Source organism: Pleurodeles waltl, unplaced genomic scaffold (genome assembly GCF_031143425.1).
Source record: "Pleurodeles waltl isolate 20211129_DDA unplaced genomic scaffold, aPleWal1.hap1.20221129 scaffold_97, whole genome shotgun sequence".
Lineage (NCBI taxonomy): Eukaryota > Metazoa > Chordata > Amphibia > Caudata > Salamandridae > Pleurodeles > Pleurodeles waltl.
Genome location: NW_027150408.1, coordinates 1,586,778 through 1,601,664, shown reverse-complemented (window position 1 = coordinate 1,601,664; position 14,887 = coordinate 1,586,778). Strand labels below are relative to the sequence as shown.

At 48.1% G+C, this 14,887-nt stretch overlaps 1 protein-coding gene across 1 annotated transcript in view; it reads right to left on the bottom strand.

Moving 5' to 3' along the window:
* Positions 1-5,802: 5,802 nt before the first annotated feature.
* Positions 5,803-14,887, bottom strand: part of LOC138282302 (tripartite motif-containing protein 5-like) — a gene marked incomplete at its 3' end in the record, with an annotated part of 119,435 nt that continues 110,350 nt past the window's right edge. The window contains exon 2 of the mRNA XM_069219687.1: positions 5,803-5,898. Coding sequence (XP_069075788.1) covers positions 5,803-5,898 — 96 coding nt within the window. The remainder of the gene's footprint in view (positions 5,899-14,887) is intronic.

The following is a 14,887-nucleotide window of genomic DNA, read 5'->3' as shown; positions in this document are numbered from 1 at the left end:
GTTCTGCTCAAGAGACCTCAGCTGGGTTGGCAGGGGACCTTCTGGGCCATTTCAAAGGGTCCAGTAATGGGGCCATTTCCGTCCATGAAGCTCTGGACAGGTGGCCAGCCAATTAGCCATCTGAGAAGGTGGCCAGCCAGTTAGCTCTTGGTGCCACTTGGGGGGTCCTGAGTTCAAGGTGCGGGTTCAATCCTTCTTTCATAGCAGCACATCAGTCCTTCTGATTCTTCCACGAATGTCCTGAAGAGGTGGATCTGAGGGACTAATATGTATACTTGGTATCAGCTTTAAAGTAGAAGAAGGTTCTTGAGGTTTCCACCACAGAGGTTTCTTGTTATCAAAGGCTACATTGTTACAAAGGGAAGATGCAAAATCAATCCCACACCCACTAATCACTGCAGTAACCAATTCAATAGATCTTGGAAACACAGCCAGTTTCGTTTTTGCACACAGCTGCAAAACAAATAATTTCTGTAAGTGTTCTGATAATTACAGTCGGTGAAATTTGACAAGCATATAAATCGCCGACTCTAACCATGAACCTCTGTTCAATTTTTTTTTTTCACAATTTGTGTCCACTTTCTTCAATTGTATTGCTCTTCATTCTACTGGACTAGAGAAAAAATGAACAGGACATACACCAACATTAAGAGGTAATGATTATTTTAATGAGGGAAGACAGCAAGATGATTTATATCTGAAAAAAATACAATTTCCCTTTGCCTTTCTCATTTATTTAGTGCAATCCAGTCTTGGTACTGAGGAGACCCCTGAACCACAGGGTCGAAACGTGTCGACCTTTATGTACCAGGGAGTTGTGAGACTCAGCAACTACATCAAGGCAACATGAAAAGTTGAGATAGGTGCCTTGTGTTGAAAAATTAATTATTAGTCACAACCCCTTTGGATGCTATTAATTTAGGAGTCCTGAAGAGTGGGGAAAAACACTGGACTCCTTTTGTAAAAATAAACACTCAAGCCTGGTACACATTTTATAAATGTAAAACACTCAGGACTAGTACAGATGTTACTAATGTAATATAAAATGTTTATCCAGGAGTAATCCAAATGCAAATGGGAATTTAAGTTGATTTTTTACGGAAACTCACAACAGTTGAATATTTACATTGAATGCCATATGATGGGCTTTGAGTGTTTGTTTTGTGTGATGAAAATAATATACTTCAAATAGTTACCTGTAGAATTGATCTGATCGATGCAACCTTTGGTTTTGTTAATCCAATGTTTTTGATGCAAGAAAGGTAACTTAATTTACGCAATTGTTTTTAAGTCATTAAGTTTATAAATAAATGTGGTCAAGGTAACTAAGTTTCGTGATCTATGTTAAATTAAGTTACGAACTCATTATCAGCTAAGGTTTTAGGATGTTTTTTATAATTATATGTGGTCTAACCTGGCTGTGATAACAGGCCGAGCCCCTCTGTGAATATAAAAACTTTCTTAAAGTGGTATTTTCAGAACTGTAACTTAAAATCTGACTTTACAATTAAAGAGGATTTTACTTTACAATTCTTTAGACATCAAACTCGACATTCCCATTTGCTCATCCTAGACCTGGCATCCTTGGCGTGGTCGCCCCTAACTTTATGCCTCTACTTTCCAAGTTGTTGATGTTTGCTGGACTCTGTTTTTGCTGTTTTTGTTACTCTGGGCACTTTACCACTGCTGACCAGTGCTGAAGTGCAAGTGCTCCCTATGTGAAATTATATGTGTAATTGGCTTTTCCATAATTGGCATATTTGATTTACCAGTAAGTCCCTAGTAAAGTGCACTTGAGGGGCCTAGGGCCTGTGAATCAAGCGCTACTAGTGGGCCTGGAGCACTGATTGTGCCACCCCCATAAGTAGCCCTGTAAACATGGCTCAGACCTGCCACTGCACTGTCTGTGTGTGCAGGTTTTAAACTACCAATTCGACCTGGCAATTGTACCCACTTGTCAGTCGCAAACCTCCCTTTTTTGTACACGTAAGGCACCCCTAAGATAGGCCCTATGTAGCCCTCTGGGCAGAGTGCAGTGTATGTTAAAGGTAGGAAATGTACTTGTGTGGTTTAACATTTCCTCACAGTGAAATACTGCTAAATTCAGTTTTCACTGTTGCAAGGCCTATCTCTCTCAAAGGTTAACATGGGGCTGCCTTTAACTATTCTTAAAGTGAAGTTTCCCTTTGAGAGCAGATAGAAATGTGGAGTTTGGGTCTCTGAACTCAAAAGCTAAAAATACATCTGTTAGTGAAGTTGGTTTTTCGATTGTTAGTTTGAAAATGCCACTTTTAGAAAGTATGCATTTTCTTGCTTGAACCATTTTGTGACTCTGTCTGTTTGTGGATTCCATGTCTGGGTCAGACTGACAGTTGGGCTGATTCTGAATCTCCTCTAAACAGTGACACAAAGGGAGCTTGGGTGTGGCCTGCATATCCTGATGAGCCATCTGGCTAGAGCGGAGGGAGGAGTGGTCACTTACACCTGAATAGGCTGTGCCTGCCCTCACACAATGCAGTCTCCAACCCCCTGGAGTGTGTCTGGGGCCTGGCATAGGTAAGTCAGGATCCTGTGAACAACAGAGACTTTCCTTTGAAATTTTCCTACTTCAAAGGCAGAAAGGGGTGTAGGAAAGTACCCTCTTTTTGGCATGTTACCCCAATTTCTGCCTGATGTCAGTGTGTCTGACTGTGTCACTGAAGTCCTGGTTACCAGGACCCTAATGCTTATACTCTCTCTCCTCTCAAATTTGTCACAACATACTGGTAACCCACTATTTCATCCCAAATTGGCATACTGGTACACCCTTATAAATCTATAGTATCTGGTACATGGTACCCAGGGCATTGGTCTTCCAGGGGATCCCCATGGGCTGCAGAATTACTTATGCCACCCATAGGGAGCAAATGGAAAGGCTTCTGCAGCACTGCCATTGCAGCCTGCGTGAAATGGTTCATGCACCCTTTCACAGCCATTTTCACTGCACCAGGTCACTTATATGTGACCTATATGTCAGGCCTTCCAACCCTGAAGGCTGGGTGCAAAGTACCTGAGTGTGCGGGCACCCTGCACTAGCAGAGGTGCCCCCGCGTCGTCCAGGACCATTTTCCCAGGCTTTGTGAGTGCAGGGATGCCATTTTACGTGTGCACTGGACATAGGTCAATACCTATGTCCAGCCTCACAATGGTAACTCCAAATATGGCCATGTAAGGTGTCTAACACCAGGGAATTGTACCCCAATACTGATTCCAGTATTGGTTTTACAATTCCATGCACTCTGTGGGACTCCACAGTAGACCCCTGTACTGCCATACCAGCCTTCTGAGGTTTTCCAGGCAGCCCCAGCAGCTTCCACCTCACAGACAGGTGTCTGCCCTCCTGGAGCTTGAGCAGCTCAAACCCAGGACGGCAGAACAAAGCATTTCTTTTGGGAGTGGGGTATTACACTCTCTCCCTTTGGAAATATGTGTTACAGGCATGGGAGGGGTAGCCTCCCAGAGCCTCTGGAAATGCTTTGAAGGGCACAGATGGTGCCCTCCTTGCATAATCCAGTCTACACCGCTTCAGGGACCCCCAGTCCCTGCTCTGGCACAAAACTGGACAAAGGAAAGGGGAGTGACCACTCCCCTGTCCTTCACCAACTATGGGGTGGTTCCCAGAACTCCTCCAGAGTGTCCCTGGGCTTTGCCATCTTGGATTCCAAGGTGGTGGGGCACTCTGGGAGCATCTGAGTGGCCAGTGCCAGCAGGTGACGTCAGAGCCCTCCCCTGATAGGTGCTTACCTGTTTAGCTAGCCTATCCCCCTTTCAGGGCTATTTAGGGTATTGAATGAAAGGTACAGAGTAGGAAAAGCACTGCATGATATCTATGGCAGATATAATCAATTAAGAAATTTGTGCGCAGAGGAATTGTACGCCTGGAGGGCCCTCTGGAAATGCCTCTGATGAAAACTTGAATGTCGTCACCTGGATCCGGTCTGGATGCGGCTGATGGTCGTGTGCCAGTGGTGATAAATGTTCACAATTATTGATGGTTCTTCCACTTTGCAGATCAGCTCTTTCTCCGGGCCTAAGGTTTCACCATCTGCACCAGATTTAATAACACCTTCTTACTTCTAAGTGATTAAGAGGGATCTGGTCACATTTGCATGAATATGACATAATTTAAACAAAGCTTCCTAATGACAATTAGATATCTCCAAACTAATACAGACCTCTGCAGTGAGTTGGAGTTTGAAACAAAAACTTTGAAACTATTTTGTCATCCTTAAAGTCCCTTCTCTGACTTCCAGTTCCACCCAGGACTGAATCTAAGATGTTCTGTTATTTTCATAAAGTTGTAAAGAGCGAGTTGTGGCCAAGGGTCAAAGATGTCAGTTACATCCCTCTCAGGCTCCTGGAGGGGAATGGAAAAGGTCTTCCCTTCCACCTGTGAGATGAGATCACCCTCCTCTGGAGGGATCCTGGCTGAAAGGGGAAATCAAAGAGGTACCCTTTGGCGGTGGGAAGGACTGAAACCTGAAGTCCAGGTGGAGCTTGCAACGGAGCACCCACCACTCCCCAAGGCCTGATGCTGATCCAAAGGTTCTTACAGATCCATCCAGGACAGGAAATAATCACTGCCAGTGGCTCAGAGTTGATCCAACAGTTCTTCTAGACCCATCAGTAACTTTCATTTCTCCTGGTAAGCACTGGTCTAAGACGTACATCTCTTTCCCAAGAAACTAAACTCCACGTCCTACAGAGAACACTAAAATTGACCCACAACATCACAAGGCTTTAGGACATTGGGGGTTATTCTAACTTTGGAGGAGTGTTAATCCGTCCCAAAAGTGACGGTAAAGTGACGGATATACCACCAGCCGTATTACGAGTTCCATAGGATATAATGGACTCGTAATACGGCTGGTGGTAAATCCGTCACTTTTCCGTCACTTTTGGGACGGATTAACACCTCCTCCAAAGTTAGAATAACCCCCATAATCTTGGCCCTAAAAGGTGAACAAACAGAAATCTCAACAGCAATAGGGCTCCATTCACCTAATACCAACACACTAAAATGCTGAACTTATTTAATTTACTGTTCTAACTTTATTCCTAGCATGTTCTAGGGCCAATTCCATTTTTATACTAAATGCACCTCGCATCGCAGCTGGATTCTGGGATCCAACTTTGTGCTTTTTAACATTTCGGGTTTAGATTTTCACTGCTGAGCAAAAGTAAAGAGGCACACAGAAAATGCATGGGCATATTAATGCACAGCTGCATATATGCATTACAAATTCACAGAGGAACACACAAATATGCACGCGTGCACATACTCACCAATTCATGTCCACACCTGAGCATGTGCAAAAAACCTACAAATAGACAAGTGCACTCAAACACGTACACATGAATGTGCACGCTTTCTGAGAGGTGACAGAAAACACAGACAAATATGACCAACAGATGACTGGAGCCATGCACACACAAACACAGCAACAGATACATGCACATAAATGCACAAGCACACACTCAGACCCAGACGGATAGCATCTGTAGTTAGCTACTCTGAAGTACACCATGAAAGTTTGTGATTGATACCCTAGGTTGGAAGAGTAATTCATGCACTTACTTCTTTCATGAAGACCCTTGAAAAGATCTGCCCCCTCACCCCCGACAGTGACTCCGCAGCCAGTACATTTAGGTGGTGGAGACAAGGCCCAGGCTGGAGGGGGGACCATTGGCTCCTCTACATCTCTAAATGTGACCTGCACATGACAGGTGTTCAAATGCTCAGGACTGATAGCTACCACTCACCCTCATGGTGTTACACTGCTCCTCTTCCTTGAGTTTAGACTCCAGAAGGTATCCCATCTCTTCCATCAGAGGACGCAGCCAGTCCTGGAGCTTCACCTGCAGAGAGGAAAGCGCACAAGTGACAACTGTAGATCTGTAAAGTGAATTTGTTTATAGGAAAATACTCACTACATCAACATCCAGACGTATGCAGATTGTACCTACCAACCACACATGTTCACATTTAAAGAACCAGTCACATATATCTTGATTACACGTTTTTACTCACAGATATCCAGATTACAGTACAGATCTGAAATAGCAGTATCTGGAACACATTCACAGATTGTAAGTACCAGGCCACATGTTTCCAGTTCATGAGTGCCAGCCACACATGTAGAGATTGTAAGAAGTAGGTCAGATCTTCCTCAATTATGTGTGCTAGCCACACATGTTGCATGTTTCTAGATCTTGTGCACCGGCCACATATTTACAGATTGTAAGTACCAGGCCACACGTACCCAGATTACGGTTTCCACAACACTCACATCCATATTAAAATACCACAACATTCATGTCCATCCAGTCTCCCTTTCTCAACTTCATATAAATTCGAGGGGGCACCATGGATGATGAAGGGTCTTTTGTTGTCTTTTTGATTAGGGGCGTGGCCTGCTTGCCTCCATGCAGTACAATGGATTTCCTGACACTTCTGTACACAAAGTTGAGAAAGGGAGATTGGAGGGATATTTATCACCTTAAGGAGATTTTAAATGACATTTTAAAAACTAGCATTGATAAATGCATTAGGTTTCACTTATGTGATTAATTATATATATTTTTTTTGTTATAAGTTTTAGCTTGGTGAGCAGTTGTGCAATGTAAATTACTGCAACTCTGTAAAAGTGTTATGACTCGTTTATTGAGAAAGGCAATATATTGTGCAGTAACACGAATTTTGGTTAATATTCAGCACTTTATAGAAGCATCCTGTGTCTCACGTCTAATCTAATTTGTCACCTCTCACTGTAGTGAAGCATGGCAAATATTGTGCTCCAGATTTCTCTTTTAACTATTTTAAATTAAACCATTCAACAGTGACAATTATTTTGATACTTTTGAAACAGTCTTTTCTGTGCCAGACTGCCTGCTTTTATGTCATATTAGATACAATCTCAGATGGACCCCGGTGTGCGGTAGCTCCCTTCATGAATCCAGGTTGGGGTCTGGAACCCGGGGTGCGGTAGCTCCCTTCTTGAATCCAGGGTGGGGTCTGGAACCCGGAGTGCGGTAGCTCCCTTCTTGAATCCAGGGTGGGGTCTGGACCCCAGTGTGCGGTAGCTCCCTTCCTGAATCTAGGCTGGGGTCTGGACCCCGGAATGCCATAGCTACCTTCTTGAGTCCTGGATGGGGTCTGGACCCAGGTGTGCAGTAGATCCCTTCTTGAATCCAGGGTGCGGTCGGGTGCGGTCTGGACCCCGGTGTGCAGTAGATCCCTTCTTGAATTCAGGGTGGGGTCTGGACCCCAGTGCCAGGTAGCTCCCTTCTTGAATCCTGGATGGGGTTTGGACCCTGGTGTGCAGTAGCTCTCTTCTTTAATCCAGGGTGGGGTCTGAACCCTGCTGTGTGCAGTAGCTCCCTTCTTGGTCTGGAACCTGGTGTGCGGTTGCTCCTTTCTTGAGTCCAGGATGGGGTCTGGACCCCGGTGTGCGGTTGCTCCCTTCTTCAGTCCAGGATGGGGGCTGGACCCCAGTGTGCGGTGGTGTGCAGTAGCTCCCTTCTTGAATCCGGGATGGGGTCTGGAACCCGGTGTGCAGTAGCTTCGTTCTTGGTCTGGACCCTGGAGTGCGGTAGCTCCCTTCGTGAATCCAGGGCAGGGTCTAAACCCGGTGTGCTGTAGCTCCCTTCTTGAATGCAGGACGGGGTCTGGACACCGGTGTGCGGTTGTGCCCTTCTTGAGTGCAGGGAGGGGTCTGGACCCTGGTGTGCGGTAGCACCCTTGAGTCCAGGGTGGGGTCTGGACCCTGGGGTGCGGTAGCTCCCTTTTTGAGTCCAGGGTGGGGTCTGGACCCTGGGGTGCGGTAGCTCCCTTCTTGAATCCAGGGTAGGGTCTGGACCCCGGGGTGCTGAAGCGCCTTTTTTGAGTCCAGGGTGCGGTAGCTCCCTTCTTGAATCCAGGGTGGGGTCTGGAGTCTGGTGTACGGTAGCTCCCTTCTCAAACCCAGGGTGGGGACAGGACCCCGGTGTGCAGTAGCTCCCTTCTTGAATCCAGGGTGGGGTTTGGACCCTGGTATGCGGTAGCTCCCTGATGTGTAGTAGCTCCCTTCTTGAATCCAGGTTGGGGTCTGGACCCCGGGGTGCAGTAGCTCCCTTCTTGAATCCAGGGTGGGGTCTGGACCCCGGGTTGCGGTAGCTCCCTTGTTGAATCCAGGGTGCGGTCTGGATCCCGGTGTGCAGTAGATTCCTTCTTGAATTCAGGGTGGGGTCTGGACCCCGTGGTGAGGTAGCTCCCTTCTTGAATCAAGGGTGGGGGTCTGGACCCCGGTGAGAGGTAGCTCTCTTCTTGAGTCCAGGATGGGGTCTGGACCCCGGTGTGCAGTAGCTCTCTTCTTTAATCCAGGGTGGGGTCTGGACCCCGGTGTGCGGTTGCTCCCTTCTTCAGTCCAGGATAGGGACTGGACCCCAGTGTGCGGTGGTGTGCGGTAGCTCCCTTCTTGAATCCAGGACGGGGTCTGGAACCCGGTGTGCAGTAGCTCCGTTCTTGGTCTGAATCCTGGAGTGCAGTAGCTCCCTTCGTGAATACAGGGTGGGGTCTGGACCCCGGTGTGCGGTAGCTCCCTTCTTGAGAGCAGGGAGGGGTCTGGACCCCGGTGCGCGGTAGCGCCCTTTTTGAGTCCAGGGTGGGGTCAGGTCCCTGGGGTGCGGTAGCTCCCTTCTTGAATCCTGGGTGGGGTCTGGACCACGGGTTGCGGTAGCTCCCTTTTTGAGTCAGGGTGGAATCTGAACCTCGGGGTGCGGTATTTCCCTTCTTGATTCCAGGGTGGGGTCTGGACCCCGGTGTGCAGTTTCTTCCTTCTTGAATACAGGGTGGGGTCTGGACCTCGATGTGCGGTAGCTCCCTTCTTGGTCTTGACCCCGGTGTGCAGTAACTCCCTTCTTGAGTCTGGGCAGGGGTCTGGACCCCGGGGTGCAGTAGCTCCCTTCTTGAGTCCAGGATGGGGTCTGGACCCTGGTGTGCAATTGCTCTCTTCTTGAATCCAGGGCAGGGTCTGGACCCCGGGGTGCAGTAGCTCCCTTTTTGAGTCCAGGATGGAGTCTGGACTCTGGTGTGCGATAGCTCTCTTCTTGAATCCAGGGTGGTGTCTGGACCCCGGTGTGCGGTAGGTCCCTTCTTAAATCCAGGGTGGGATCTGGACCCTGGTGTACAGTAGCTCCCTTCTTGAGTCCCGGGTGGGGTCTGGACCCCGATGTGCGGTAGCTCCCTTCCTGAGTCCAGGATGGGGTCTGGACCTTGGTATGCGGTAGCTCTCTTCTTGAATCCAGGGTGGGATCTGGACCCCGGTGTGCAGTAGCTCCCTTCTTCAGTCCAGGGCGGGGTCTAGACACCGGGTTGCGGTAGTTGCCTTCTCGAATCCAGGGTGGGCTCTGGACCCCGGTGTGCAGTAGCTCCCTTTTTTAATCCAGGGTGGGGTCTGGACCCTGGTATGCGGTAGCTCCCTGGTGTGTGGTAGCTCCCTTCTTGAATTCAGGGTGGTATCTGGACCCCAGTGTACAGTAGCTCCCTTCTTAAATCCAGGGTGGGATCTGGACCCTGGTGTGCGGTAGCTCCCTTCTTGAGTCCATGGTGGGGTCTGGACCCCGTTGTACGGCAGCTCCCTTCTTGAGTCCAGGATGGGGTCTGGGCCCTGGTGTACGGTAGCTCCCTTCTTGAATCCAGGGCAGGGTCTAGACCCCCGTGTGCGGTAGCTCCCTTCTTGAATCCAGGGCAGGATCTGGACCCTGGTGTACGGTAGCTCCCTTCTTAAATCCAGGGTGGTATCTGGACCCCGGTGTACCTTAGGTCCCTTCTTAAATCCAGGGTGGGATCTGGACCCTGGTGTGCAGTAGCTCCCTTCTTGAGTCCCGGGTGGGGTCTGGACCCCAATGTGTGGTAGCTCCCTTCTTGAGTCCAGGATGGGGTCTGGACCTTGGTGTGCTGTAGCTCCCTTCTTGAATCCAGGGTGGGATCTGGACCCTGGTGTGCGGTAGCTCCCTTCTTCAGTCCAGGGCGGGGTCTAGACCCCAGTGTGTGGTAGCTCCCTTCTGGAATCGAAGGAGGGATCTGGACCCTGGTGTGCAGTAGCTCCCTTCTCGTATCCAGGGTGGGCTCTGGACCCCAGTGTGCAGTAGCTCCCTTCTTGAATCCAGGGTGGGTTCTGGACCCTAATATGCGGTAGCTCCCTGGTGTGTGGTAGCTCCCTTCTTGAATACAGGGTGGCATCTGGACCTCGGTGTGCGGTAGCTCCCTTCTTGATCTGGACCCCGGTGTGCGGTAGCTCCCTTCTTGAGTCCAGGATGGGGTCTGGACCCTGGTGTGCAGTAGCTCCCTTCTTGTATTCAGGGTGGTATCTGGACCCTGGTGTGCTGTAGCTCCCTTCTTGAATCCAGGGCGGGGTCTGGACCCCGGTGTGCGGTAGCTCCCTACTTGAATCCAGGGCGGAGGCTGGACCCCAGTGTGCGGTACTGCCCTTCTTGAATCCAGGGCGGAGTCTGGACCCCCGTTTACGGTAGCTGCCTTCTTGACTCCAGGGTGGTATCTGGACCCCAGTGTGCAGTAGCTCCCTTCTTCAATCCAGGGTGGGATCTGGACCCTGGTGTGTGGTAGCTCCTTTCTTGAGTCCAGGGTGAGGTCTGGACCCTGGTGTGCGGTAGCTCCCTTCTTGAGTCCAGGATGGGGTCTGGACCCTGGTGTGCAGTAGCTCCCTTCTTGAATCCAAGGTGGGATCTGGACCCCAGTGTGCGGTAGCTCCCTTCTTGAATCCAGGGCGGGATCTGGACCCCGGTGTGCGGTAGGTTCCTTCTTAAATCCAGGGTGGGATCTGGACCTGTCGTAGTTTGGACTCTTGCTCTAGGCAAGACTGCTGTTTTAAGGATGTCAGTACGTATGATTGTAGGTGACTATGCCTATCCTACAACAAGTTGCAACGGTCGTCCCAACTTCACCGGCTCACTAGCAGCACCTCACCAAAAACCCAAATAGTAAAAGGTGATTTGTGGCAGCCTTTACGCATGGACTCAAGAGTATGTCTTCTCAGGGAGTGTTGTGGTTAAATGGAGATTACCCATTGCTCACAGATATACCATGTCTCAACCAAACACAGGCAATAACAAAGATGCAGTAAAGTTTCAATGGTTTTCATTTAACACAACTGCAATTTGCGATAAGTTGCATGGGCTGCAATGATCAGGATAATGAACAGTGCAAGAAACAGAATTGTAAAGACAAGAGTCATTATTACAAAGACCCCCACCATCTTGCAATAACATGAAAACACATGAAGTGTGTAAAATGTCCTAATACCCTATCATGATAGGCCTAACCTCCTATCTAAAGGAGAGCTGGGCTTGTTAAACCTAATCTGCCAATGCCATGTCCATGAGAGGAGCCCCCAACCCTCGTTACCTTGGAATGAGGTCTCTATCTCAGACTCTGTAGGGACACGAAGACTGGGTCAGAGTCAAGATGACGTGCAGCATCGATATCAGCGATGGTGGTGATGCCCTCTGGTAAGACTCCCTCTGATTATCTGTCTAAAGTGTGATGTATTTATACAGATCTACTTGGACCCCTGACGTAGGTGTGTTCCCAAACAATAGATAACAGGCATGTTTGGGGCAGCAATTAATATAAACAATTCCCTCCCAAGCATAGAGAGGGAAAGTCCCAAAGTGTGAACACCAACTGTTTATTTGTATTTGTCAATTGATCTTGACGCCTTAACGCGGTGGCACTGATAATGCAAATCATAACAAGTGGCCTAACTATAAACAAGGCAGCCATCTTAGAAGAATTAAATGGGCTAGGACAGAGCAAGCTAAGTAGGTTAAAAGTCAATAGGTGACGGGGGCACGAGTCTGCAAGCTAAAGGCTAAGCTAACTCCTGTTATCCCATTAAACAAACTAGGATTCACTTCACCCTCCCCATTGCCGTAACAAGTATGACACCATAACTGGACGCCACCAAAGGTGAATGAATCCAAACGCTAAAATTGCTCTGGACTAAAAGCTAAAAGCATAAAAACTAGCTAAACACTTTTTTTTAATTTGTTAAAATGTAGTAAAAACTTTAGTTAAAAAATACATACAGAGAATGTTAATGTCAATCATGACAAGCACAGCAGGTCAAAGTAAAAGCAATTTTAATGTATACTTTGAATCGGGAATGGCAAATTATTTACTATAGTCATGATCTCTAAGAGTGTCATCGAAGTCACCAACCAAGGACCTAAAAAATGAGTCCACATCATCAGATGTTAGATCGATCACCGGGCAGGCAAACGGATCCACAGAGCAGAAGTGCGTGTCAGTCTCATGTGCAGGTCCACCTGCAGCAGTCCCATTGTAGTAGATCTTAGAACTGAAGGCTCATAAGTGGCCTTGCGTAGCAGCCTTAGTCTCAAGGGGCACGACTGTGAATGAACCCTCATCGGGGACATCAGCAGTTCCTGGTCCACAGGAGATGTTGGTGCAACAGCAAGACACACCATAGGCAGGTGTTCGAAGAGGCACCACACGCAGCGGAAAACTGGTTGTACGCACCAGAGAAGTGGCCAAAATGACAACAACCAATCACACTCCAATTCCACCAGCAAGGAGGCATCGAAGAACCATGCGTTCACGGCACAGTTGAGTTGGTGGAAGCGGCTCCATTGCTCTGCATAGCTGGAAAGAAACAACCACTGTGAATCAGAAGAAATAGCAGTAGTAGTCTGCCAATTAATGCCAAAATAATCGGAAAACCACCAAACACGCTTGAAAAGAGTGAATGGATGGCCGATGGGTTGACTCCGAAAACAGTCTTAAAGAAATGGGCAATCCCAGCAGTGCTTGAAGCATTGAATATTCTGGGTACCAGTTCTCCAAAGTGTTTGGGGAAGTTGGTATTTAATAGGGATTGTATCTCGGTTGATGATCTCGCTATCTCTCTAGCGGCTGTCAACGCAATCTGTTTTTGAAACAGTAGCGCCTTTAGTCTGCTCAGTTTGTCATAATTTACATTAATAGTATCTATGTGGGGCCACATGTCAGATACATTTATCTCTCGTGTGGGGGGGAATAAGACATGTCCGCAACACGTAACGACCTTCGAGACCAAGATTGCGTAGGCAATTCCTGGTCGCATGCCCCAACAACTTTGATCGCTCAGTACCACATAACTTCCATTTGAAAGTACATAAAACACCGGTCGAATCAAAGGACAGGAGTACCCTTCAGAAAAGAGGCCAGGTTTGCGACCCCCGCATTGCAAAGGCCATGAAGGGACACCTGCTTGCATATCATTGAATGACTAACAGAAGTCTCACATTCACTTCCGCTTAGAAAAACCTCTGTTTCGCTGTTCAAACATTTATACTCAAAGGGCAGCTCCCACTCTTCCTTATTATAGCTATCGCCTAGCTGCTCGAACCTGCCCACTGCAAGATGTTTCAATCAATTCGAGAAATGAAAGGTCGAGATGGGCAATTTAATTATGCCATGTAAGAGACAAATTGTTGAAGGACTCTCTGCTACTGTGAAGGGCAACTTATCTATTTTTTCAATGTGAAGCATGGTGAGGCTAGCTTCCCTTTTAGCCATTGTCTGCTGTTCCCTGGAAATATTAAAAGCAGTGAACAATTCACTACCGTTAATATACTTCCATGGAATGCAGCCATTTTTCAGTGTCTTTAATGTCCAACCTAGCTGCATGATGGAACGCAGCTGAGTTTGTCAATGATATAAACGGGACAAGTCTGTCTGAATGATATCAATAGCAGACAACACAATGTTGGATAGTGAATAAATCCTGTTGGACAGAGTGGTCCTGCCGTTGTCGACAACTGCTAAAGCCTTTTCCAAGTTCTCCTTATCTAATTGCCTTAAACGTGCAGCAGCTTCTATCTGTGAAAGTTTCCAGATCTCATTATACATAGCATATAGGAACCTTTTAGAGCGCTGTTTCCTAGGGCCTAGCAGAAAATCCTGCAAGTCTACATCTTCAGAAAGAGTGTTAAGATGTTTTTTAACTGCAGCTAACGTGTTAGTCTATACCCATTGTTGACACAGTTTACCCACACTGTATGTTGTCACTATACCTGTATGTTGACCCGAAACAAAGCGAGGGTCTGGCCTGCTAATTGTAAAACCCTCTGAAGAGTTAAAAAAAACATGCTTGACATCTATCCAAGAAAACCTGCCGTACCCTCGAGAAAACCTGGCGCAAAGATCACACCGCAGAAAACATGTCAGCCATCAAAACCGCCACCCGCGAACACCACCAGCTGATCCGCGCCACCAAAAGAGCATCCTTCAAAGAGAGACTGGACAAGAACACCCACAACAGCAAAGAACTCTTCAACATCGTCAAAGAGCTCTCCAATCCCAACGCCAGCTCCAACTCCAGCACGCCCTCACAAGAACTCTGCAACTCCCTCGCTACCTTCTTCCATCGAAAGATCACCGACCTACACGACAGCTTCGGACCACAGATCCCGCTGACCACCACAGAACCCACAGCCCCAGCCATCACCCTCAACACCTGGACACCCATCAGCGCCGAAGAGACAAAAACTACCATGAACACCATCTACTCCGGTGCCCCCTCGGAACCTTGCCCACATTACATCTTCAACAAAGCCGATGCCAGCATCGCCCCCTATCTCCAGACCATCATCAACAGCTCGTTTGCATCTGCCACCTTCCCCGAGAGCTGGAAACACGCGGAAGTCAACGCTCTCCTGAAGAAACCCACGGCGGAGCCCAGCGACCGGAAGAACTTCCGCCCCATCTCGCTCCTCCCCTTCTCGGACAAAGTCATCGAGAAGGCCGTCAACAAACAACTGACTAACTTCCTCGAAGACAACAACC